We start from the raw sequence: 27,404 nt of genomic DNA on the forward strand, positions 1-27,404 counted from the left end.
TGAGTGCTGGGAGTTTGGATGCACATAATCATGCCTGGCTTATGGCCAATCCTCTCAAAGGTAAGTCTTTCTAGGTACCAGCAGAAGCCTCGGGTTCTGACACCTAGCCAGACTCACCTTTCATCCCTATCTTAGCACCCTATAACCTGGCACTTCCTCTTGACAGAGCCAATGGTCCTCGACTCCTAGAGTGCCATCCAAACAAAGCCTGGGTTTGGAAATGTTAGGGATCAGTAGTCAGGCTGGTCTGAGTCTCCTGTTTTATCTCATGATTTGGGGTAGGTTACTGGCTTACTCACAGGGCTGCCTGACAGTTTGAGTACTGTGTAAGTCTGACATTTTGACAAACCCTGTGTAAACACATCTCAGTGAATCAACATAATCCAACAGCCTTCGCAGCTATTCCCATTCTGAAGATGAGGACACAGAGACTTAAACAGTGCAAGGAATCTGCACAGTGTTCAAGACCCAGGGAATGTGCCCTGGGTGCAGTCATATCTCCCCCACTTACTCTCCTTATTAAATCTATAGGATACTATGTAACATGCCTAACCTGGCACCTGTGCTTTGGTGGCTGCTGGCCCATGATTCACTCAGAAAAGAGACACCAGGCTTCTCCGTGTGGAGTCAGTCTGCTGCTTCTAGCACAAACTTCCTGTTTACTGTTTTTCTACCCACTGAGTCTGTTTCCCGGGAAGCTTTTTAAAACAGGTAGAGCCACTCTAGTGCTGGGTCTCATTCTGGCTCCCTCTCCCAGAAAGCCCTCATGGAGAACCACAGGACTCTTTCCCCTCCACAGTCCACCCTGTCTGCCACCTGCTGGGTGCCCCTGGCTGTGCATTCACATGCGCCAGCCTTTCTTAGCACAGCTATGGTAAGGTGCCCTTCTCGTTTCCTGTGAGTTCCTGCCACTGCCATGTCCTTGATTCCTGCCACAGGTGCCCCCAGTACCCACTTAAAAGGACCTGCCCAGCTTCTCAGTGCCCTGACGATGATGCTCACATTCCCAGGAGGCCAGCAGCCTTGAGAAACCAAGTCTATTTCAGGATGTCATTTAAATACAGAGAAGGGAGGGTGGGGAGCCGAGAGGGCCATGGCACATTTTCCAGAGAAATGATGCTGCCTGAGCTGCTGGGACTATTTATAACCCCTGGGAACTGTGGACTCTGCTATTTCCTGATTAGATTAGTGCTCAGGGTGCAGGAGCCAGCCCCTGGGATGTCAGTCAGAGGGGACAGCCTCCCAGAAGACAGGTGCCATCTGTGGGTCCTGGGAACAGGCACTGAGTGAAAAGTATCAGGCCATCTGATGGAGAAAGGCAGATGGGGTTTGTGAGGGGCTCGATGGGGGCGGGGGGAACCACAGGTAACATACCTAGAGTGAGGCTCCGCCAGAGTGGGGCTCAGGGAAGAAAGAGGTCCCAAAACACCTTAGAGGGAGATACTAAGCAGTGGTCAAACACTGATACACAGAAACTCAACCGTCTGTTTAGCTTTAGGCCCATTGTGGCCAGGCATTCAGCCCTGTCCCTAAAAGAAGTAGAGGCCTTCAGACTATTGTCCTGGAGTGCACCAGGCCATGAGCCTCATAACAAGGAGCTCTGCTAGAATCTCCAGTTAGCCATCACTCCTTTTAGACAAAAGTGACCCCATATTTAGGACAGGAAGCACCAACATGGTCATGTAAGGGGATGGCTGCAAGGACAGAGAAGGACACTCAGTGTGAGTTTTGGGAACATCCTCAGGTGTGGAAGTCCTTCCTCCCCAAGACCAGCTTTCACCAGCCCTGGCAGGTAACCCCCTTACTTCTTGGCCACTTCCCTGTGCCCTGAACTTAGGAGGCACAAAGCAAGTGTGTACTACTCTTGTCACTGGGGTCCCTTCCTATTCTCTATCAGCTGACAAAGCCATTTTCAAGCCTGAGTCCTCCTGACTGCTGGGCCACATTCCTCTACCAGAGGACACATGTCCTCTACCAGACAGCTAGCCTTCAGTGTTCTAGGGACGATGACTGCTGTTGCTTCAACTTCTGGACATGCCCTCGTGTAGGCTGTTTAATCTTCACTAAGACGCCTGCCTATGAGCAGCTGGGGACAAACAGAAAGTCAAAACCAGCTACCTCTGGTCTTGGTGGAGAGAGAGACAGATAAGAACAGTCTTCAGCAAGCAGTGCTCTGGGCTACACCCAGTGGCTCAATGGATGATGCACATCCCATGTCAATGTTCACCAGGGCTCCAGGCACCCACCTTTGAGAGTGAGACCCCCTTTCTTAGGGTACCCCTTCTACCATGGCCACAGCACTGGAGAGCAGAGGCTGTGAGAAGCTCAGCTCAGCCTCCTGCCCCGCTGCAGCCGCTCCTACCAGCTTACCATCCCTAGTCTACTCTGCCTCTGGACTGCTGAGACTGAGACCCACCACTGCCCTTTTCTGGAAAGGAACAAAGTCTACAGCTTGTTTTAGAGATTTATAAAAGTGAAATGTTCTTTAATAAGGCAGTAAATCCAGCACGCTAAAGCTGCTGTGCTAAGAGGCAGCATCACACGACTTAAGAGCTTCAATAAAACGGACTGCCGATAGGTACCAAACAAAAGGGAGCCTGGAGTGCGGATGTTTCTGCAGATCCTTGACCCAGTTAGGTACCATGTGTGCTGTGGGCATGACTCCTAGGACTCTGATACCAAGGGCCACAGTGGTGGTCTTGGGCTGCTTTACCTTGTCTTCCCAAGTAGTCACAGGCTTAGGGCTAGATCCTCTGGGAAACTAAGCCGGCCTGTCATTGGGACATACCACAGGCGTGAGAGGCACAGCAGGGCAGGCAGCCTGAAAGGGATCTGCCAAGAGACTGCCTCGCCTTCCTGCAGGAGGGCACTTAAGATTCTGTCAACGTGGCTGCTGAGCTCAGGGAAGGGCAGAGGAACAGGCCTCCGTCCTGCCTTCCAGCTCAGCAACTGGGTCAGAAAAGACCAGGGTCAGGCTCAGGAAACTGTCATCTTTCCAGTGGCCTGGCAGCCTCACTGTAAAGCCCAGCCAGCTCTGACTTTCTAGCCCTCTGCCCCTGGATCAGGTACAAGCAGGGCCAGCCGGGGTGCCCTGAAGGTGCTCCGTGGCCGCAGTTTGCCCCTCTCCTCCCAAACCAGCCACAGATGGGCTAGACTGACTCCCTATTCTAAGACACCCGGGCGAGGCCTCTTTGCCTCTGCTCCCTTCCCCTCCCCCTCTCAAGAACTCTCAAGTTCCCAAGGCCCACATATGGAAGGGGTTTAGCAGCTCTGAATGAGGCTTTTATTGAAGCCAGGTTAGCGTCTTAGTCCCTCAGCAACCTGCCTTTTCCAGCGCTCCTTCCAGGGCCTCGGCCTATATACTGTGTAGACCACACTCTTGAGATCTGGCTGGGCATGGCCGAACTCTAAGGAGAGACAGACAAAACTCAAAACTGGACTGCTTCTGGCCTTCATCTCTCCCCAGCCCTGTGGCTCTGCCAAGGTCTTCCCTACTCACAGCCAGCCTGAGGATTTCACCTTAGAGCTGCAAGTGCAAAGCAAGTATTTTACCCCGCCCTTGCCCGGGGCCATGCTGGGGTCAGCAGGGCAGCAAGGTCAGGGGCAACAGCCCAGTCTGGAGATGGTGAAGGCCAGAGCTGCCCGAGCCAGTAGGCATTCCAGAATCCTTCCATGCTGGCTGCTATTGGAATGTGAAGGGTCTAGGAGACCATGGGCTCAAAGGCCTTGACTTGCAATGGTTTGTTAAGAATTATAAAATCCAGCTGGGCGGTGGTGGCGCACGCCTTTAATCCCAGCACTTGGGAGGCAGAGGCAGGCGGATTTCTGAGTTCGAGGCTAGCCTGGTCTACAGAGTGAGTTCCAGGACAGCCAAGGCTACACAGAGAAACCCTGTCTCGGAAAAAAAAAATTATAAAATCCTTTTCTGAAGCTGACTTTACCTCCCACCCTGGCCAGGAAGACTTTCTAGGTCCTACTAGTGAAAATGGGGACACTGGCAATTTACTGTGTAGCTCTGAGCAGACTCACCCCCCCAAGCCTCATATCTGCTCTGAGTCTCATGTCCACACACATTATCAACATCCCTGTGCCCTTTGAGACACAGCATACTGGGCCGGGTGGCACACCCTATCCATGAGGCAGCTGGGTAGGAACCTGCGCCTCCACAAGTTCCTATCTAGGTTATCCGCTGAGCGCACAACCCGGACACCTGGACTTCTGAGAAACAGCCTTGGGGCCTGAGCAAGCGCTGGGCTCCCTCCTCGGAAGCCATGTAAGGCAGCTGGGAGAGAGAGAGCCTATATATAGGGGCCAAGCTGTCTGGAGTTAAGAACCAGCTCTGCTGCTAAGCACCATGTAACATCATCTGGGTCATTCTCTAAGTGTCCATTCCCTCATATATAAAATAGCACGGATAACACTAGCACTTACCTCACAGGCTGATGCCCGGTACCCAGGTCATGCTCAAGACACATCAACACTATTACATTGTGCCGAAAGGCTCTAGCGGCTTCCTTCTTGATGCTGACAAGTCCTATGCCTTCAACTTTGTCCCCTCCACTCTGCGTGGCCTTCTGCTTTTGAACACACCTCTCCTAGAGCTTCTGACATGTAGGCGCCTTTGTCTGGATTTCACTGTCCCCAGATTTTTTTGTGGTCAAACCCATGAAAGTTCATCCTTTAAATTATGTAGCTGGGAGTAGTGGTGCACGCCTTTAATCCCAGCACTTGGGAGGCAGAGGCAGGCAGATCTCTGTGAGTTTGAAGCCAGCCTGGTTTACAAAGCGAGTCCCAGGACTGCTAGGGCTGTTACACAGATACCCTGTTTTAAGCCATGCTTCCTCCTGCCCACCCCCCGAAAAAACCTTCCAGCTAAGCCTCCTAACCCTTCCTCTCTAATCTATTACCCTGTTTTCTTGTCTTTCTTTTCTTTTCTTTTCTTTTCTTTTTTTTCATAAATCAGCCATCCTGAATGACCCTACTTATTGAATGACCTTTTTAGACCAGGCCCCCCGCCTGGGTCTTTCCATATCTTCTGGCCCAGAACACAGGAGGTACTCCATCAATGCTCCAGGAAGCGAGGGATGGAGACAGCAATAGCTTTCCATCATGCCTTCAAGACAGGAGGCACACATCCCAGTTTACCTCTCTTCTCCCACCTTCAGTGAATGGTTGGCCACGTGAACTCTCCTGTGTGCGCAGAGTTTAAAGCTCAGGAAGTAGGAATTCAGTCCCAGCCAGGACCATCATATGAGCTGGATTCACAGAGATCACCCCACTCACTTCCTTCACTACACTGATGGCAGACAACAGAGATTTATCCAAGGTCTTACAGCAAGTTAAACCATTTCTCCAGGACTGAAAAAAAGGAAGTCCCTTGGCTCCTACCAGCCTAGAAGCCCTTTGTTCTCTAGAAGCCTGTGTCACATGAGTCTGGGATGCTCCAAGGAGGCTTCCTGGAGCTCGAGCACAGCACTCAAGCACCTGATGGGAATGCACATTGTGGGCGCCACTGCACCAGCTGTGGTAAGGGCCACTGTCCAAGATAGAGATGCTTCTAGGTTCTATCTCAAGACATGTTTCAAGCTCAGCTGGGACCCCTCCCAACAACACCCCCCGCCCCCCGCAGAAGCCCAGGAATAGCTCCTATGGCACTCCTGTGGGACCAAGGATAGAACAGCTGGTCTAAAGATCCTAGAATCAAAGACTAATACTGGTTTTCTTCTGAGCATTGGGCAGGTCCCAGGAGCTGGAGGCGGAGGTTGTGTGTCCACTAGGGAGCTGACAGAACACAAATGCCTCTTTCCTATCTACACCATGCTGTGACAGAGGAAAGGAAGATAACTAGTCTCTTGCCAGCATATAAGAGGGGTACTTGGCAGAGAGCTGAGTCCCTGCACATGAGTAGCAACACCCCCCAGACAGCACGTGTATATGTTTCTGAGATCCTTCTTAAAGCCCTCCATAGCTCTGACCTCCTGAGTGTGGGACTTCGCTGTATCTGGATGCTACTACAGCCCTGGGTGCCAGGAGTCCTGGCCTTTGAGGAATCAGGTTGGCAGGCTCAGCAATCCCTGGTCCAAGGCCATCTAAATGTAGGGCACTAAGCCCAACCGGGCCAGCTGGTCAACCTGTGTACTGGATCAGAGATGCTGGAGGGAACCATAGTGGCCTGGCACTTACCTTATATAGAGCCCAGAGTTAAGAGCCCCAGGTACCAAAAAGTTTGACAAGTTTCCCTGAATAAGGACTCCCACCTCTGGGTGCATGAATCCTGTGAAACAGCACACTGCATACAGGGTGGCTCTACATTTAGGTGGGGCTACAGAACATCAAATAAGCAGAGTCAAGCTAGTGGAAAGATGGGAGAAGTGGAGTTGAGAGACTATTCACATGGTCCCAGAAGTCAGGGCTTCTCACTCCAGGAGGTGGAAGCACAGGGCTGTGTAAATACAAAACCCCTACTTCTACCTGCTGGTCTGACCATGCTCCTGACCCACAGAGGTCTAGGAGAAAGAGGGTTGTGTCAGGGGTCTCTAGTCCTTGGGGGGAGTGCCCTTGTCCTTTTGTCTACTGCTGAAGGAATACCAAAGGGATGCGTTTGGGTCCATGAATGGTTGAGGTACAAAGACTAATGCAATTTTCTTCTCTTCACTAATAAGGATTTGGGGAGGATAGCAGCAGAGTAGAGCATCAGACAGCCACAGCCAGGGTATTTCTACTGCAGAAACTTTTAATATATTTTCTCCTTTCTCAGAAAGGGTCTTACTATGTAGCTAATTATGTAGCTCAGGCTAGACTCAAACATGTGATGGTCTTACTGTCTCAGCCTTGAAGATTAAGATTACAAGCTTGTGCTACCACACACATCGTTGAGATCTTTTTTGATGTTCAGAGCCATAATGAATGAATGAGTCCAGGACACATGTGTATCTTATATCCAATATCCTTGAACCTTCAATGGCAGGAGTAGTCAGTCAACGGCCAAATGAATGTCTTGGGATATACAGGTTATACGCAAACCTCTGCTGGAAATATCTGTCAAGATTAATGACCCTCTGGAGGGGACTAGGAGCTGCCCTGCCAGGCCAGTTAAGCTGACAATGGAACCCTCTTCTATTGTCCTCCTAAGCTCTAAGGTCCTCCAGACAAGTGACCTCAAGATGTCCTGTATCTCATCTTTTCTCAGGTACCACCTCTGACCTTTTATGCAAGCAAGGTGAGGTAATGGCCACAATAGGGCAGGTACATTTAGTAACATCAGCCTCTATCTTGTCAAGAGAAGCTCTTCAAAGGCTCGGACTTCCCAGGCCCACATAGCCATTCTTTGAGGCAGAGATAAAGGCCCGAAAGCTTTCCCTGGTCCCCTTGTATCTTCGTTCAGCCCGAATCTCCACTTCTGGCCAGCATCTGGCCTGGCCTGAATAAGAAGCAGCTTTGTCTTGGGCGCAGAGAAACAGTAAGAGTCTTGATCTCTTCACTAGACAAACGCCTCTGGCCTGGCTTTGCTTTGGGCCTCTTACTTCGCCTCTATGATTCCCACAAGGGGCCCTAGTAAACCTTGGGCTGTTCCAGGATTAGGAATGGAATTCTTCCTTCAATCCCTTCCCCTCACAGGTTCAAAACTGTTAGACTCAGGCAGGATAGGAAGAAGGGAAACTCCTGAGCCTGCTCTACTTGAATACGATTGGAGAAGGGAAAAAAAAAATGAAAAGAAGGCAAATTGAAATGCAAGTTAAATACTGCACGCCCTGGCAGAACCCACAAAGCCAAATGCCACGTGTGTCCCCTGCTAAATGCTTGCACAACAAACCAACTGCCAAGCCAGGGCCTAGAACAAGGCTTCAGCCCCAGAACTGATCGTGGGGACAAAAGTAACCTCTTCCAGCCCTGCCCCTAGGAAACCTCCTACACCTCCGCCTCTGTTCCTCCAGCAAACAGGTTTCACACCATTTCAAAAGCTCCCTTTTAATACCAGGACCGATCTATGAGGACAGACTCTTCAGCCCCAGCGTGGGGTCCCAGATGAGTCACCCCTCCTCTGGCTTTGGTTAGAGGGGAACAGGAAGGCCACAGGTATCTCAGAATTCATGACATCAAATCCTTAGGGCACAGCTAGTGAGTTAATAAGGTGGTCCTTCCTGCTAGACCAGGCAGAACCTGTCCCCCAACCCACCTAAAGTCCTACCTCATCTCAGTACCCATAGCGTGGCGGTGAGCCATTTTGAAATAAGTAGGAAGGAATGGAAGAACAGGCCTCGACCCTACCTTCTGACCTACGCAGTGAGGCAGGCTCAGGAGGGTGATGTCCCTCTGTCACCTGCAGGGTCCATGACGATGACACACTATATCTCAAAGCATAAGCTAGGGGACTGAATCACCGACTACAAAGCATAGCCCTGTACCGCAGCCACCCTGCGGTTGCACTGATGCCCACAAGCTCAGCAGTCCAGCACCTGGCTGGCCTCAGCCTGAGATCACATGAGATGCAGAAACTGTTAGATACCACTGAAAGCTAAGCCAGCCAATGAGTTCCTGCCGTGGCTCTGTTTTGCCAGCCACAAATGAAAGGAGAACTAAAGTGTGGGCTTCAAGGTTTAAAGTTTTAACCCTACCTGCCTGGTACCCAGGGTGGCAGGTAGGCTGCAAAACTCTGGCTAGTTTTAGGTCAGGAACCTGTTATGGCAGTTTCTTGCCAACCTTGAGGTTTGGGAATGATGTGTTCTGAGCTGGTGTCTGCTGGCCTCAGCAAGACCTAGGAGAGGGGATAGGGATGGCTCCAAGCTGCCTGCAACAAACAGCTGCCTCAGCACAGAGGGGCTCTGGTAGATGCCAGGGCCAGTAGGGCTCTGCTTGCTTGGTCCCCAGAGAGACTGAAGGTGACACAGGGGTCCAAGCAGGATAGCTCAAGTTGCTTCCCTACCCAGCGCTTTCCAGGACTGATGTCACCTCTACAGGGTCAACTATGCCTCACTGGCCAGAGATCAAACCAAACAGGAGCCAATGGGCCCGAGAGCACCCCTCTTGGCACATGCTAGCTGGCACAGATCTTGGCCAAGGGTCTAGCTGTGAGTTTCAGGGAGACTTGTAAGCCCCATCACAGACTCCATGTCAGTTACTAAGTTGAAGGATTACAAAGGCTCTGGCCAGCCAGGATTGGCACCCTGTAAAAACTCAGGCAGTTGATCAGATCTGTGGCCTTATCAAGCACTTACTGTGTGCTAGGCACTGGGGTCTGGCTTTTCCTTGGCTGCCTGATGCCAGGGCCTAAAGCCAGCTCCAAGGCAGCCTGCCCAGATGTAGGACAGTCACAGCGTCCATCTCAGACTTTAATTCCAACTCAGGTCTGGGGCTGTAGGCAAGACCCTGTAGGCAGCTTGCCCTGGCATAGCTTGGTCAGGAACCCCCTGGCATGCTGTGTGAGTTGCTGGATGCCCAGTTGGCATTAGTCCAGCAGTTGTCTGGGTGGTCCCCAGACAGCCCCCAGACTTAGCACATTCATTATTCCCTGTCCGCCACCAGTTCTTCCTGCCTGGTGGCAATGGTCCTTTCAGCTTGCGTGCACACACACACAAACCTTACATGTTTAGGTGCTCCTTAGCAAAGGGAAAAAGAAAGAACTGATATCCACAAAAGATGGCTGGGGCTAGCCTGTGCTGGGCTATAGGGTGGACAATGAGATCCAGTGAGGCTGCCTATCTACTTCTATTTCTGCCAGTTTATATTCAGAAGAAGGCCAAGCAGAGTCCACTTGCACAAGAGACAAACCCCTTTCTGCGGAGCCAGGGACAGATTCAGAAAAGGCATCCAGGGCTAGGGTGGGGGCTGCCCCTAGCATTCATCACTAAGTTTAAGCACTTAAAGCATACCCATATTCCAGCCTCTGTCTCAGGACTTGTGGGATCCAGCAGGAACACTAATGCAGAGGTAGACAAGAGTCCCCAGCAGCCCCTAGACCTCCCTTAGCCCCCGCTCTAGCCCTCCACCACCCAACCTGCCCCTGCTAGCACCTTGTGGCGAAGCAGCTTACTGCGCACTCGGCCCCAGAGTCGGGCACCAGTATTGGGCATTCGCTTGCTCCCGGGCTCCTCCAGCTGATCCAGGCAGCAGTGCTCCAGGGAATCGCACACTGCTTTCAGGCTGCAGTCAGGCTGAGGCAGGATGTCCGTCATGCCGGCGGCCAGCCTGCCGGGCCAGATCCAGGCAGAAAGGTGGAGAAGCGCACAAGCGGCTCTGGAGTGTGCTGCTGTCTGCACCCAAGTGCTTAGCCGGATTGTTAGTGGAGCAGTCCCAAAGCAGCGGGTGTGGGCCTCCGGTTTCTCCTCCCCTCCCTCTGCGTCCTCCTCCGTCTCCTCCTTCCCCCTCCCTGGAGACTGCAGCGGGAAGCAGCAGAGTCTGAGGCACCACCAGGGCCCAGTGCCTTCCCGCAGGCAGCCTGCTGCCCTCTCCTGTGAGCTGCAGATCCTGGGACACAGAGTGTGAACTGGGAGAGCACCACAGCTGGCGCAGGCTTTAGGAAGTGACTCAAAAAAAAAAAAAAAAAAAGGCTCTGGAGTTGCCCCCTCCAAAACCGTGCAGGCCTGGGGTTTAACTCTTGGCAAGCTGGGGCTTCTCCTTACCTACCCTCTATCCTTCTAGTCTCTACTAACTAAAGTTTGTCGGGAAGCTAAACACAAGCCAGTTACTTTTAACTCCGTCACCACCAGGCTGCTCTTGGCGCTTGGGTAGGTATCAAGGAAGTTTGAGACCAAGCCAGTGGAGACTTCCAGGGGCCACTGCTTTGGGTAAAAGCTGCATCTGGCCATGAAGAGCTGCCCACCTCCCTTGCAAAGGGCTGCTTTGGAGTTCTACCTCCCTACCTACTCGATTCTTGCCCTAAGGTAAGTTCCTTAGTCCCAACTTGGTAACGGGGCCAGCCACTTGTTTATGCTCCCAAGTCTCTTATGGCAAAAGTACAGAATAAAGAGGCATCCATCTGCGGCTGCTCCAGCAAGTATTAAGGTCCGAGTGACCCTCACCAAGGGCTTTGTGAAAGTAAACGTGACTCTGGTCAAGGATGTCTGACAGGGAGATGCTCCTCCATTAACATGGAGGTACTCCTCCAATGCTGTTCGCAGCTACAGCCCCGGACACCTCCCCAACAAAGCCTTATGCCACAAGGGGCAGGGGATGTCCAACAGCACAGGAGCAACTGCAGTACCTTGGAAGACAACTAAGTGCTTAGGGTTTGTTGTTCTTTGTTTCTGAGACAGGGACTCTTAATGTAGCACTGGCTATGTAGACCAAACTTCAGCCTCTCTAGTGCTAGATAAACAATGTGTGGCATCACGTCCAGCAAGCTCTTGTCACGGAAGTGAATCCTTTCTCAAGCTAACCATGCAACTTAAAGAGCGGGAGACTTAGAGACAAGAGAAAAGCTAGAACCCTACATGGCTAGGGTATATGCAACCCAGTTACCCTGGAAATCCCACTGTCACAAAGCTGGGCATGTGCAGGAAGCAAACCAGGATCTGCACAGTGCCAACTGTGAGTGAAATACTCTGTGCTGGGCTCTCAACACTGCACTTACATGCAGGTCGTTTTTCCATTTCTGAGTTGTGAGAACCGGGGCTCACAGAGAAAGTAGCATTCTGGCCTGAGGTCAGAATAGGAAGCTAGGAAGGGACAGTGAGAGCCCTCCACAGCCCTTGTGAGTCAGTCACAATCACTGCCTGGCTAAAGTGTGGCCAGTTCTCAGGATTCAGGGGAAAGTGATGGATTGGGGTACAGGAACCAGTTCTGGCCTTCTGAATAACCTTGCTGGGTCTCAACCAGTGAAAGTCCTTGAGGTTTTCTGTTTCTACCTTTGGCACTTTTCTGGGAAAGAGCCAGCCAGGAACCGAGGAGATAAAGACCACACTGACCCTCTCCTCCCTCTGAAGGACTAAAAAACGTCCCTCCAGCTGTATGAAGAACAAACACTCCCACTTCACATCTGGGGAAATAGAGTCACTAGAGTAGACTGGGCTTGGTGAGGGCCTCTGCCCTCCTCACTTTGAAGGAATGATACTCGGAGTGCTACGGGTGACATGCCGAGTTCTACCTGGGACTAAGGCCTTAGGTTTCATGAGGAGGGACTGGCTAAGTGCCTGACACTAGAGTAGGGGATGAGGAATCAGATGAACCAAAAGCTAGCGGTAACCAACTGCCAGCCTAGGGTAGGCAGGGAGGAAATGGAACTTAACTGTCAACAGGAAGCAGAGAGCTCTTGTTTACCTACTATGTAGCGTATGAGGACAGATGTGTCCTCTCTCTGCCTTCAAGAAACCCAGGGCTATACCACCAGGACAGTGAGGATGAAGTGCCGTAAAAGTGGAGAGAAAGATCAATTTTAGCTTGAGGGAATGAGGGATGCTCTGTGGAGATGAGGCACTACAAGCATGGGTAAAGTCACTCCGTCCCTCCCACAGGTTCCTGCTCTGCTCAGCATCCCTACACAAAAGGTGCAGCGGCTGGTTGTGTAACTAGCTGAGAAGGCAGCATCTGAACTGCTCACCTCATTCACACAGCTGGTATTCAGTGCTGGCTGGTTAACTTCAGAACAGTCGACACTGACTTCCTAAGTTCTCTTCCCTCTAGCTGGGTCACATGACACAGAGTGCAGTCTGGGAAACAGTGTACTGCTCCCCAACACTGGTGTGTGGGAGAAAGGGGGCAGGATAAATCCTGCTCCCCGAGTCCTACACTTGTCTGTCTTAAGAACCCCAGACTCAACACTCGTCTGGGTAAAGCGAGCTCAGACTGGATGAGCATTGGCCAGCTGGTCTCCATGGTGATCGAAGTGCTTAGCAGATGGATCACTGAGTTGGGAGCCTCTTCCCCAGAGACACTCAGCTTTCCTTTCCTCCTCAAGGACTGGAGCTTTCCTCTGGGAACAGCACAGATTTGCCTTCTCTTCTCCAAGCCTGACCCATTCCTTCCTGAAACCTGTGGCCTAGGAGCAGGGTAGAGAAAGAGCTTTGCAAGATGATTTTTCCACCAAGTTCCTCAAAGGTGGCAGCAGTCTGAATAGTGCGGTCTCTGCAGACAATCAGATGGTCATCTCTGCTCTCCATAGGCAAGGCTCACAGCAGCCTGGCCACCCAGGAAGTAATCACATCCCCTCCCGCTGTGTCCTCCCTTTCCATGCAGCCACACCTGGCAGAGCCGCCTCTGAGGACACCCAGGGCCCCTGTGTCTGGATAAACAGAGCTTGGGTGGTAAGGCCCTCACAAATGAACAGATGTCACACTGCCTTAGGAATTAAAAACATCTCTGGTGGACTGTCACATTCTCCCTCATTCCTTCCCTTGGCTCTTGGCCAGAGCAAAGAGTAGCTGTCCCTAGGGGATGTGGGTAGGACCCTGGCTATATGTAGAGAGGGGGACCCCTCTAATCGGCACAGATGTGACTGAGGCAAAACTGGGTTAAGTGGTCGGCAGTGGCATTGCTGGGGGAAAAGAGGTCAACGGAGATAAAGCCCAGCCTGAAACACTGGCTGGGACTCCCACGGAGACCCAGGGTCTCCCACAGCATTAGCCTGCCAAGAGCTGTGTCTAGGATAGCTTTCAGACAAGCCCCCACTCTCCCAACACAGGAGGAAGGTTCTTTCTCAGAACCTCAGGCTGCCTCTCTGGAGTAACCTGTTTTCTCAGAACAACTTTCATGTCTCCAATCCTTGCCAGCTCCCCCTACTCAAGAGTGATGAGGGAAGCTCCCCCAAGTAGACTACTCTGAGAATGCCAGGTAAAACACAGGACTCTGGGGGAATAGGGGAAGGGAGGGAGCCTCTGAATCTCAGAAGAGAACAGCATAGCAGAGGCCCAAAGGAACAGACCCAGAAGGCAGATGCTGATGGAGGCAAGGCAGGCTGGGGGTACTGTACGGAAGAGGACTGAAGATAAGCATTGGGTCCAGAGAGACCAGGTCCTATGAAGAGGCCATGCCAGTGGGTGGGAGGGGGTGGTGGTGACACGGCACATCACAAGGGAAAACAGGGGGCGGGGGAAGTGGGGTGTGGACCAGGAGAAGTCCTGGCCTCTCAACATGGATGGCTTTGCTGGTCCTACGTTCCTGTGTGCTTTTACCTTGATAGGTAACCATCTGTGCTGTATAGTTTTATGCCAATTTGACACAAGCTAAAGTCACTGGGAAGAGGAAACCTCAACTGAGAAAATGCCTCCATAAGATCCAGCTGCAGGCAAGTCTGCAGAGCATCTTCTTAATTTTGATTAATGGGGCAGGGCCCAGTCCGTTAAGGGTAGTGCATCCCTGGGCTGGAGGTCCTGGGCTCTATAAGAATGTTGGCTGAGCAAGCTATGATGAGCCAGCCAGTAAGCAGCAGCTCTCCATGGCCTCTGCACCAGCTCCTGCCTCCAGGTTCCTGCCCTGACTTCCTTTTGATGAACAAAGATTTGAAAGTATAAGCCAAATAAACCCTTTCCTTCCCAAATTGTTTTTGGCCATGGTGTTTTATCACAGTGATAGTAACCCTAACTGAGACACCATCCTAGCTAAACACACATACTGGTCAGTGGTCTGTCCAGACTGAGAAGCCAAGGGATTTTCCTAAGTTGTTTCTAAAGCTACCAACCATTAAGCCAGTCCTTAGTGTCTTCTCTGTTCAGGCCTTCGCTAGGCCCAGCAATGGGAACTCCTAGCTCAAAGTCAACATGGAGCCAGTAACAGGGTTAGGCCAGGAAGCTAACTTCTGTCTCATTTACTCACTCACCACTGAATAGGTGCTGACCGCAGGCTGGGCAGAGGTCTTCTTAGAGCTCAAAGGAGAACTCAGCCTAACAGCAACATGGCCATGCCCTAGCGACTACCCCGGCCCTGACTCAATAGAAGCAATCAGGGCTCTGTAGGGAATCTGCTCCCCTCCCAGGCTCCAAAGCTCCTCAGGAGTCTTTCTCCAGCCTGATACACATCCACGTAAGGGGTTATAGCAATCTCGGCTCTGGAACCTCAATTATTTGTTCCTAAGCAGGTATGGGTAGTTATAGATAGATGCCCAGAGTAAAAGGGTTGGGAGCAAGTTCCAGGATGGGTCCGAGTTTAAATTACACACTGTAGCTAAGGTGAAAATACTACCCAGCCCACCCAAGGGCATGCCCTCCTGCTGTCTCCTCAGAAGCCTGTACTGGCTCTTGGATCGTGGCTGGTCCAAAGCACTGATTTCCAGACAGCCCCTCTTCATCCTGCCTCAGGTGGTAACCTGAGGTGACTGTTCCCAGGGTTCCCAGTGGCTGTGGGTGGACAGGAGAGGCTAAATAGTCCAAAAGCTTATATTCTGTGGAAAGACTGGATGAACGGCATGTCCCTGGCAATTCTTTGTGTTTCTCACGGCACATTTGACCGTGGAAAGGGTAGAAAATCCGCTTGAGCCTCTGGGAACATTTTAATCATTCAGAACTAAATCCACCCAGGGACAGGGTGGGAAAAACACCTACTCCATCCCTATATACCTATCTACTCCATCCTGACTCCAGGACAGGACACAGGCAGCAGCCAGGAGCATGCCAAGACAAGCCCCCCACTGCCCCGGGGCCACTTGCCTGTTCCTTGTCAGTGGTAGAGGACTCCAGAGGTGTGCTTTGCACACATGGGGCCTCCCAGGCCATCTTACAGTAGAGGATATCCTAGAACTAGAGTTACAGACAGTTGTGAGTTACCACATGGGTGGGGAACTGAATCTGGAGTGGGATTCAAGACTGGGGAGAGCAAGAGTGGGAAGAGCTCCTACCGGCTGAGCCGTCTCCAGTCCAGCAAATGAAACTTTATGTTTCAGGACCCAGTCTCCTTACCCCTCCCAATTGGATTAAAAAAAAAAAAAAGTACACAGAATGGTGAGTCTAGCTGAGACTGGGCAGGGATCCCACGGCTCTGTCCTCTAGTCTTTACCTAGCTCAGGGCCATGCACATCCCTCTGCAACTTCCCAAGCTCTACAGGCTGAACCAGAGGCCCTAGATCTCCTTTCCAGTGTCTACGGTCCAAAGTTAAGCAGAGACAACAGTTCTCATGAGAAACGCAGTTTCCTTTGACAGCGGCCACTGGCCCTCACTCCCCCTCAGGGTAGATGAGGTGGGGAATTTTGGAGACTAGGAATTTTTCTTCTCCTCCTTTTTGGACGCAGAATCTCATTCTGTAGCTCAGGCTAGCCTGGGACTCACTATGTAAACCAGGCTGGCCCTGAAGTCACAGAGATCTGCTCTCCTCTGTCTCCTGAGCATGGGGATAACAGGTCATCACCACCATGCCCTGCCCAGATTAGGGGCTTTTATTCTTTTTTTTTTTTTTTTTTTCTCCTCTGTATAGCCCTGGCTGTCCTGGAACTTACTCTGTAGACCAGGCTGGCCTAGAACTCAGAAATCTGCCTGCCTCTGCCTCCCAAGTGCTGGGATTAAAGGTGTACGCCACCACCGTCCGCTAACACTTAGCCCGTCCATTCATTCAGACTGGTGTTCTCTAGGCCATCTTGATACTCAGGTCACTCTAGGGTCTGCCCTGAAGCTACTGAAGCTGAGCAATTAACTCAAGGTACAGGCAGGCTGCACACAGTGTAAGCATGTTACCAGGTATTTACTTTCCCAGCGTGAGGACTAGACCCAGAGCAAGCACAGTATCCACAACCTCATTACCACTGGGAAGGCAGCAGATCCCACTCTATGGGTTCCCCGTATTGGCACTCAGAGGCAGCTTCCGCTATAACTCAAGAGAATTCCGTGGAATTTATCTGAGTCCTTTTCTTAAAGCTTCTGTAACAAATTAAAGTAGGCATCAGGTCAGCTACTTTGATTTCTAGGAAGGCAAAGCAGTACCACCACCCCCACCTGAAGGGAGGGCTCCTGATGTTCATTCAGGTTTGAGAAGACATGCTGTGGGAGTTATCCAAGGCCAGCTCCTGGCACCAAACCCATCTTCTGCCTCTGAGACTCAGGGCCCAGGAGCCAGAGCTGAGAGGACAGCATTCTCCCCGGGGTTTGTGAGGGCGTTCTCAGGGTCTAAAAGGAGCAGGTAGCAAGATGCTTTCTGGCTTGGCTTCCCAGTGTGTCTCCTACCTTCAGAGTGGGCCTAGAGGAGAGGCATCAAGCCTGCATGCCAAGATGGGATTCCCAAATAGAGAGGAGCAGGGAGGAAGGGGGCTCCCATCTACTTCCTGTCAAATGCATCTTGTCTTTCCTGTCTCCAGGATACACTGGTAGGGTCCAGGTTCCCCAAATCAGGAATACCTGGGCAAGGGAGGCGGCAGCTCAGCTGAGGCTTGCATTCTCACAGGTCTGCCCTGCCCCCACGGCAAATGTGCCTCTATCTACTCTCCATGCCAGGCATCAGGACCAGCCTTGAGTGGCAGCAGTCAGGTGTGGTATGGTGGCACATGCCTTTAATCCTTTTTTTTTTTTCGAGACAAGGTTTCTCTGTATAGCCCTGGCTGTCCTGGAACTTACTCTGTAGACCAGGCTGGCCTCGAACTCAGAAATCCACCTGCCTCTGCCTCCCAAGTGCTGGGATTAAAGACGTGCGCCACCACTGCCCGGCAGAAAAACCCTATTTCAAACAAACAAACAAACAAACAAAACAAAACAAAATAAAAGCCATGGATAAACAAGGAAAAGTGACAACAGAGACACTGGCTGGGGAAGAAGAGCCTGCAACAGCTAAAGCAGAATGAACCCCTGGCAGGACAGTGGTCTCAGTCCCTAGACCACTGGAGGAGATGGTTTCTGAGGCAATGGGCAAAACCACACCTGTTCCATAGGCTCCTCTTCCCTGGTGACTCTAGGACATGTGTCAAGTGGTGGTGACCATGGCAAAGAAAAGCACCCACCCTCCCCCAGGGCAGCATTGAGAGCAGCTGACAGCAGGGCCACAAAACATGAACTCGGGGCAGATGTTCCTAAACACCAACCCCTGGACCCTCATATCTGGCACAGGCTGGAGGTAAGGGGAGTCTATCTTTCAGAGAGGCCACCTGTGTTCTAGAGCAGGGAACAACCAGAGGCCATGAGGTATGCCAGGAAGAGGCTTGGAGGGCTGGGGTGGTGGCACACACCTTTAGTCCCACACTCAGAGGCAAAGGCAAGCAGATCTCTGTGAGTTCAAGGCCAGCCTGGTCTACAGAGGGAGTTCTAGGATGGCCAAGACTAAACAGAGAAACCCTATCTCGAAAAACTAAAATCCCAAACCCAAACCAAACCAAACCAAACAAAAACAAAAGGGGGTGGGGAGGAAGGGCCACTGGCCAAGCCTTCCCAATCTCCTACCAACTTCCATTAGTTAAAAACATGCCCTCTACTAAGGTACAGGGACCTGGCTGTGGTCACTGAGTTTATAAACAAGGCCTAGTGGACAGACAGGACAAAGAGTGAAGGAGGTCCATTAACAGCCTTATCATTTATTCAGAGAAAGACTATAGGTCACATGGGTCAATGTCCCAGAAGCAGATTACCAGGACAAGAACTGGCCCACAGGGCCATTAGAGAGAGTTAAGTGGGGACACTGGAGGGTAGGCGGCTGCTAAGGAAGCCTTCACTCCTGCTCCAGCAGGCTCCTGACCCAGACTCCCTCTAAGCTCTCTCACTCTGCACAGTAATTGAGACCAGAAGCAGCTCTCCTGTAGCCGACAAAGGTCTCTTGTTCAGGGCTCCTCACACAGTGCCCTGAGCCAGCTGAGAGCAGCTCTAGAAGAGCCCAGCTGCTTTGTGTGGGCCAGGGCCACCTCAGATCCTCCTCCACAGCTGCTCTAACTCTATTACCTCAAGACAACAGATCCTGATGTGGCACCCCAGCTCAAACACAAAGGACATTTGCAGGTAGCAGCCTTAGGAGAGGACTTCTTGACAAGGTATACCCAGAATTCTTGGAGAAGGGAGCTAAGCCTGCCAGCTTAGAATAAAAGGCCCTCCTCATCCCCCAAGTTTGTTCCAGCCCTATCCCAAGAGCCTCATGGCCTTGCACATTCAGTTCTCACCACAACCCAAATTACAGGTAAAAAAAACCCTGAGGCTACAGCAGATGGAGCAACTCACACCCATTCTCCCAAAAAAAAAAAAAAAAAAAAAAAAACGAACAGAAGGAGCAAAACAAACCTCTGATCTCTCTGGCCTCAAAGCCTTCTCAAGGCAGGCTGAAGGAGCAAGTCCTCTCATGGTTTCTTTACTACACTGGGAAGTCTTGGGATCTCTGCTCAGTGCTTGTCACTTACAGGGTGCCCGGCAGACAAATGCAGTTAAATAGGGAAACATGGATGGATGTGCACACAGAGCTCTGATCCCCTCCTCCAGGTAGATTCCATAACCTGCATCTTATAAGATGGCAGTGAGGAGTGAGAATAATTTCCACTTAACTGATGAAGAAACCGAGGGGCCGAGGGGCCAAGGGCCCAAGGAACCAGGAATTATTTCTCTAACCCCACAGTTCAGGGCTCTTCCCACAGTCTAGAGACGCTGGATACCACACTCAATAACTCAATAACTGCCCAAGGGAGGGTGGGTAGGAGAGCTGAGAAAAGAAAGGAAAGGAGCCAGATGTGCTCCCTCCCTAGGGGGTGGAAGATCAGAGTCAGCTTAACCACACCAAGCTCCTAGCTGTGACCCCGGGTCACCAGGCTCTGCTGACTTTTTGCAGCTAGAAGTAAAAAGCATATGTGAAGCTCTCGGGAAGGAGACTTTGAAAATCTCCAGCTCCAAAGGCTAGGCTTCGTCTCCCCCATGCCCCTACTTAAAATTATCAGAGTCTAAAGGTGGAGCAAAGGCCAATGTCCACTGATATCCATAATAGTGGAATATTACTGAGCCCTTAAAAGGAAGGTAAGGGAAAGACAAATGGGATAGGCATGAACCCTGAAGGAGGAGAACAGTGGTTGCCAGAGGCTGGGGGAGGGGAGAAGGCAGCTAGCGTTTATTGGGTATAAAGCTTTGAGAGAAGAAAGCAAAATGTTTCAAAGCTGATGGTGGTGATGGATGGATACAAGAAAACGTGTGGATGGATCCCCACAGGTGTCCTCTGACCTACACAGGTGTGCTGTGGCATGAGCACCCCCTCCTACACTTCTTTCCCCACAAAACAAATAATACAGAGGGCTAAGTAGGGCACAGTGGCACATTCTTATAATCCTACACTCAGGAGACAGATGCCAGCCCCAAGAGATCATAGTTCAAAGCCAGCCTTGGCTACATAGAGAATTTGAGGCCAGACTGGGCTACATGAGCTCCTGTAGGGGGACGGGGTGGGGCTAGGGGTGGGATTTAAGAGTGTTTAAATACTGCCAGATTTGCAGATTTGGGCACTGGAGGTAGAGACTGGCCTTCGTGGCTTCCTCCACTTATAAGAGCTCTGATCTCTTTAAATGGCACGGTTATAAAATCACCCTAGCTTGCCTTTCCCCTTCAGACCCAGCCAGCTTTGACTGGTTGGACCCTGGGAATATGCTAATCAGACAACAGTTGGGGAGAACACATCTGGAGTCTGGAATGGTGTAGTTAGAAATAGACCAGGATAAACATAGGAGTCCCCCTGGGAGCAGGGAACCAAAGCAAGCTAATGGAGGATGTTTCAGGCTGAGCTGGGCTATAGGCAAGCCAGCAGGGAGAGGTAGACAGTACAGTGGCTATACAGAAAATTCACAAGTAATGACTCTGAGGGTCTGGGAAGAAAGAAAAAACAAGCTGGTAGGGTGCTTCAATGAATTCCAGTGGCAAAGGGCAGTTGCCTTAAGTTACACACTGTCTCCATTCTACCTATGAGTACTGTCGGTTACTTATTCAACCAGCAGCCAATCAAAAGCTTCGCCAACTTTTTTGGGATTTTTTTTTTTTTTTTGGTTTTTTGAGACAGGGTTTCTCTGTATAGCCCTGGCTGTCCTGGAGCTCACTTTTGTAGACCAAGCTGGCCTCGAACTCAGAAATCCGCCTGCCTCTGCCTCCCAAGTGCTGGGATTAAAGGCGTGCGCCACCACCAACCGGCCTGTTGATGGAGGTCCCTGAGCCACACACAGACCTATGTGAAGGCAGACCTGTCATTCACCCTTTGTGGCCTTGGTCTCCTTCTCCTCAAGACAGGATTGGACGGCCTTAGACCCTACAGGCCATCTTCTTTTATTCATTCTTTCAACTCCTGTCCACCTGCCTGGCTCACAGCACAGCACCTCCTGTTGAGGGCAAGCTGGGTGTCTTAATTTCCTGGCCCACTCCCTGAACATTCCTGCTTCTCTGTGTTCATGTGAGGGCCCCTCCCACAAACATTTCTGCTGATCCAGAGCCTGCCCACACACTAAAGTAACAGACCCTTAAGAGAGCAATTATATGCCTGTTACTATATAAACTGATTAAAAGTACTTTAATAATGTGCTTTTAAAATGTATATCTAAAGACTATATACAGGCCTAAATGGGGGTTTATGATACAATGCCATGAAAATAGAGAAAATATACAAAACACACACTGTGATTAAGCCTACATAATAGTGTACACACCCAAGGGAGGAGAAAAGGCACAGAATTACATAAAGGGCTGTGGGACTCAATGAGAGGGCTGGTGACTGTCAAGGCTCTTCACAATGACTCCAATTTTTTAATACAAACAAACCCTGCTTTTGGAATTAAAGATCCCTCTGGCCCCACATCCTTCTCGAAACCTCCCTACCTCCAGCCACATGACCTTCCCTGTTAGTTTACACCATATTCCTTACCCAGAGCAGTGGGGGCTGCAGAACACCCTAGCAATGGGCTTTGGAGTCAGTGGCAGAGGCTAGCTCTAAGTTAGGGCGCCGGCTCTCCTGACTTTATGCCTGGACCTTGGGACAGGTTATTTGCTCTCACGGCCTCGGTGTGCTTATCCTTACGACCCTTCCTGCCCACAGGTCTCCTGTGGAGACCCCCTGCGACCATAGCCGAGGGCTTCTGTAGTGCTGGGCTCTTACTCAGTAGTGTGCTAGCAGCTTGTACTGCTCTCTGGTAGCCTGCAGTGGAATACTAGCCCTTTAATCTGACAGGGTACCCTACACTTATGGGTATTCACTGCAGATGCACTGTAAACACCCTCCCCCCAAATTTATAGCCTGCCTGGCTCTTTTCCATGAAGTCTATGCCTTTCTAGGCGCACTGCGCAGACATGTTTTGTGTCCAGAGGTGACACTACTCCAACCAATGGCAACCTGAGGCTCTTGTTAGGCCAGACAGCAGAACATCACTCCAGCTCCGTCACCAGACCATTAGCCATGCCAAGGCCTTTCACACCTGGGATGCAAGACTTCCTAGTGAAGGCATAAGATACAGAGACACAGGGCCAGGGAGACAGTGCAGCTTTCCCTGCATGCTGACAGCAGAGGCACTTTAGGCTCAGTGTCCAGGTGCGAGGCAGGACAAAGAGGTCTTTCCCTGCGGAATTGTATCAGGATCACGTTAGACAGCACTTGGGTATGAGCTTCTAAGAGTACAGATACTGGACACACGTGGCAGTGACCAGTGCTACCATATCTGCACTGACTATTACACACAGCCCAGCCTCCAGCTTTAGATGCTCTACTACACCATAGCTATAAGAGAGCCACCCATGAACTCCGACGAGGGGTACCCTCATTGATCCCCGGCTGGGCTAAGTGGAGGGATTTCTCTCCCTCTTCTCATCAAGCATTCCTTAGGTCCTGTCTCCTCTTCCACCAAGTTCTCAGGACCCACTGAAGGGAAGCAACCTGGATTCCAGAGTTAGGTGGAACTCTAGACACCTTAAACGTGTGTCAGCTATGGGAACAGGCTGTCCTACAGCTGTGGGGCCTGGCTGTGTGGGACTGTCCAGTGCGGACTATCCATCCAGCCTGGCGGCTGTCTCAGTGGCTATGAGATAGCTACAGTGCAGGACTTTAAGAGCCACGATACCCCCCTCCCCAGTGCGCAGGAGTTGGCGAGGTGAATCAATCCATGGCTCAGAGCCCGGGGTTGTGCTCAGGAGGCTGAGTGCTAGAGAACTTCAAAGGCCTCCTGAGGCCCTGGGCTCTGAGCTGCCCACTCACTGGCCTGGTCAGCTGGCAGCTGGGACGTTTGTGTTTCTTTTAATATCAACTCCCAGGCATTTAACATTCTTCGAAGCTAAAACCAGAAACATTTTCCTTAGCAGAATGTGCTTTAGCCTTTGCCAAATACAACCTGGCAGCCTCCCCTCCCCCGCGACCTCCATCTGCTCCTGTCTCCATGAGTCGATGATTTATGGTGTTTCCTCTGGACTGGAGCAGCACCATGAGGGCAGGGAGCAGGGCAGCCATCCCGGGGGAGACTCCTGGCCCTGGTATCTGAGTGGAGAGAGGCTGTGGGCCGTAGTGCTCACTGAGCTGGCTGCCCTGGCCACTCTTCCATTCCACAGCCATCAATGGCCCAGGCAGCGTGGTAGCTTCTTGCATCTCTTGGCTGCGTGTCTACTAAGGTTGGCCAGGCTAGCCTGGAACTCGTCCCCTGCCTGTTGCTCGGGCCTTGTCCAATGCCAGAGAGATGAGGCTTTTGCTACTTAAGAGGACATGTGACCAGGGATTGGATTCAGAGAGCTTTCTGTCATTCTTTTTTCCGAAACAATGAAGGGCTGGCACATGGTTGCCTAGCAGCACTGTCTCCCTGGTGACAGCACCAAGGAGCAAAGTACAGGTCCCTCAGCATCAGGAAAGCTGTGCTTAAGAACATGAGGCAGATGGCTGGGCCTTGAGTGGAGGGTTCAGATACTGAACCCAAGACAGGTGGGGGATGGCGGATACTCACACACCTCCCAGTGGCACCAAGTAAAACACCAGATATAAAACTTCAACCTCGGGCTGGCGAGATGGCTCAGTGGGTAAGAGCATTGACTGCTCTTCCAAAGGTCCTGAGTTCAAATCCCAGCAACCACATGGTGGGTCATAATCACCCGTAATGAGATCTGACGCCAGCTACAGTGTACTTATGTATAATAATAAATAAATCTTAAAAAAAAAAACAACTTGAACTCAACATGTACCAGAGAACAATCACTTCCTGCAGAAAGAACACTAAGTTAGCACAGTGGTTACCCACTCAGAGGACCCAGGTTCCGTTTCTAGCACCTACATGGCGGCTCATAACCATCCTTAACTCTAATTCCAGGGGATACAACACCCTCCTCTGGTTCCGTCGGCACCAGTCACACACATGGTAAATATACATGCATGCAGGCAAAATCCCCATAAACCCAAAATAAAAACAAATATTAAAAAAAGAGTGACACACAGAGCTGGAGAGATGGCTCAGTGGTTGAGAGCACTGATTGCTCTTCCAGGGGTCCTGAGTTCAATTCCCAGCAACCACATGGTGGCTCACAACCATCTGTAATGGGGTCTGATGCCCTCTTCTGGTGTGTCTGAAGACAGCTACAGTGTACTCATATACATAAAAAAAAATTTATTTATTTATTTTTGGTTTCTTCGAGACAGGGTTTCTCTGTATAGCCCTGGCTGTCCTGGAACTCACTCTGTAGACCAGGCTGGCCTCGAACTCAGAAATCTGCCTGCCTCTGCCTCCCAAGTGCTGGGATTAAAGGCATGCGCCACCACCACCCCCCGGCTATAAAAAATTTTTAAAATCTTTAAAAAAAAAAAAAGAGTGACACTCCCAGCCCAGGACTAATTTGGTATGCTTGTTGGGGTCAAGAGTTAAGAAACCCAGAGCACCCGTGCCTGCTACCCATCCTTGTCATTATTGCTCTTAATTTCATGGTCATAGAATCTACACACACTGTGTCTTAAGCATGAGGCCACACAAGGCACCAAGCAGCAGTGTGAATGGCTTCATGCTAAACATTATCCCTCAAGCTTTCTCAAGAGGATAAGTAGGTAGCGGCCTTCTTCAAAACTGGCACGATGCCTCAGAGATGCAAGTGCACACAGACCCTTTCCCTCATTTCCATCTTCCGGGCACCAAGAAACACAACTGGCATACGTGCACTCACTGAGGCTCTGACTCTGCGCATCTCCTCCCCGTCCCCATCCTACCTCAAAGACAGGGACTCTCATCACAGTGAGGACAGCATAGGAACTTGGAGCCCAAGCCCTTGGGGTAGAATGGTAACCACTGGGGAACACGGGACTCCCTTCTGTCTCACGCCCATAGCAGACTCGGCTCATTACAAACATCTACATCTCTTCCTGCTTATGATAGCCTCGGGATGCTTCCCAACACAGCATCACACAAACCACCACCACCAGATCAAAAGTGACTGTGACAACAAAGGTGGCTGTGATATCTATCCACCTTGCAGGAACACGGTGGTCTACCTGGGCCAGGTATGACCCAGGATCTCTGGACAGCTGGGACACAGCCAGGAGCCAACTTTGGGAAACTTGTCTTAGCTTTGAGCCAAAGTCAGAAAAGACCAAACAAGGAATGAGAACTATACAACCCTGGCCCACAGCTCCAGGTCTCACCCTGGCTCCTTACCTGGATCTGCCCCTTGCCCATGATCTTGTCCACAATCTCATTGTTGTCTTTGTTGACCTTGGTCTTGTCGTAGCACTTCTCATAACACAGGATCCTCAGGGACTGTGAACCCTCCAGCTCAATTTCAAACTCCTGGTGACAGATGGAAGGAACAAAGGCCCTGAGCTTCTGAAGGGGGGACTTGTGGCTTTCCAGCTTCCCAGCAAGTATGGGTCTTGGCTTTGCAAGGCTGGGGTGGGCAGGACCCAGGAGGACCACATCACAAGACAAAGAGGGACACTGGTACTTTCTGGAGTGAGGCCTCTATGTGACTGGTGGAGTAGAGTTGGGGACCTTATCTGAAACCCCAGGTTTCATCGACCTAAACACTGGTCCTCAGGCAGACGACTAGTGGGAGTAAAGGATTAGGGAGATACAGTTGGTCCAGCCAGTGATGGAGTCACCCTCAGCAGAGAGCCACTTCCAATGACAAACTGGGACACGAGCCTCCTCTACTTACCTCATCCCACTTGGGTTCTGTCGTGTCCCGAAATACCCTGGTTTTGGCTTTGCTGACAAAATAGCCAAAGGAATCCACCTCCAGAGTACAGTAAAGATCTGTAAGGGGAAGGAGAGACATACCAAGTGAGGCCTAAGCAGGGGCCAGGGGCCAGGTAGTGGTCAAGGGCTCAGGAAGGAAGAGGAACAGGCTCTGAGGGGCAGAATCTGAGCTTTAGCATCAAGGGTACATGGATCCTACAGCATCTCTAATGACTATGCAGCCTGGGCAAATCCCTGGAGCCTCAGCTTCCTGTGTACAAAGCAGAAATTAGTGACCACAGGGAGATGCCACAAGACCAGCACAGGTGATGAGGCTGCAAAGGCCCTGAACATGCCTTGGCACTGGCCGCTGTCTCATTTTTCTCTGGGTATGCAGTAGGCATTCTGTAAATTCAGTGTCTCACAGCCCTTTTGAGCTCTTAGCCATCCAGGGACAAAGGAGTCCTGCTTCCTGTCACTGAAGTGCTCACAGCAGGAGAGGCAAAGCCCTGTAGGTGGCCCAGCAGTATGATGGGGACACCAAGCGGAGGCCTGCTCACCCCAGAAGCACAGGGAGGCTTCTCAGCAATGCTGACTGGCTGAATGGCTGTTTAGGGGCCAATAGCATGAACTGGATATGAAGAGTCCGGAGCCAGGAGCCCTGAGGTGCTGAGCCTGTGTGTTATATTAAGTCATCTTACATCTCTGTGACTCAGTTTCCTCATCTGGCAAACAGTTAGGAACTATAAACTCACTGAGCAAGAAATAGAATAACAAGTTTAATTGAGGGACTAGAGAGATGGCTTGGGGGTTAGGAGTACTGACTGCTTTTCTAGAGGTCCTGCGTTCAATCCCTAGCAACCACATGGTGGCTCACAACCATCTGTAATGGGATCTGATGCCTTCTTCTAATGGTCTAAAGACAACTACAGTGTGTTCATATACATAAAATAAATAAAAATTTTAAAAAAGTTTAATTGAAGGTAGGTTTGGTGGTGTATACCTTTAATCCCAGCACTTGGGGGGCAGAGGCAGGTAGATCTCTGTAAGTTTGGGGACAGCTTGATCTACATAGAGAGTTCAAAGCCAGCAAGAGCTACATAGTGTGAACTTGTCTTTTTTTTTTTTTTTAAAAGATTTATTTATTATTATAAATGAGTACAGTGTAGCTGTCTTCAGACGCACCAGAAGGGGGCGTCAGATTTCATTACGGGTGGTTGTGAGTCACCATGTGGTTGCTGGGATTTGAACTCATGACCTTCCAAAGAGCAGTTGGTGCTCTTACCGGCTGAGCCATCTCACCAGCCCGTGACCTCGTCTTTAAAAAAAAAAGTTTAGGGCTGGAAAGATGGCTCAGCAGTTAAGAGCACTAGAGGTCCCGAGTTCAATTCCCAGCAACCACATGGTGGCTCACAACCATCTGTAATGGGATCTGAT

The 27,404-nt window shown here is 50.9% G+C and overlaps 1 protein-coding gene across 6 annotated transcripts in view; it reads right to left on the minus strand.

Moving 5' to 3' along the window:
- Positions 1-27,404, minus strand: part of Abr (ABR activator of RhoGEF and GTPase) — a 203,665-nt gene that overhangs the window by 10,251 nt on the left and 166,010 nt on the right. For 5 of the 6 annotated variants that reach the window (XM_031354143.1, XM_031354146.1, XM_031354144.1 and 2 more), the window contains 2 exons: positions 25,948-26,045; positions 25,449-25,580 (listed from right to left, as the gene is read on the minus strand). In XM_031354143.1, coding sequence (XP_031210003.1) covers positions 25,449-25,580; positions 25,948-26,045 — 230 coding nt within the window. Of the gene's footprint in view, positions 1-10,010; positions 10,359-25,448; positions 25,581-25,947; positions 26,046-27,404 lie in introns of those variants that run through there. The other variant, XM_031354148.1, reaches the window with a different exon arrangement.

Source organism: Mastomys coucha, unplaced genomic scaffold (assembly GCF_008632895.1).
Source record: "Mastomys coucha isolate ucsf_1 unplaced genomic scaffold, UCSF_Mcou_1 pScaffold5, whole genome shotgun sequence".
NCBI lineage: Eukaryota > Metazoa > Chordata > Mammalia > Rodentia > Muridae > Mastomys > Mastomys coucha.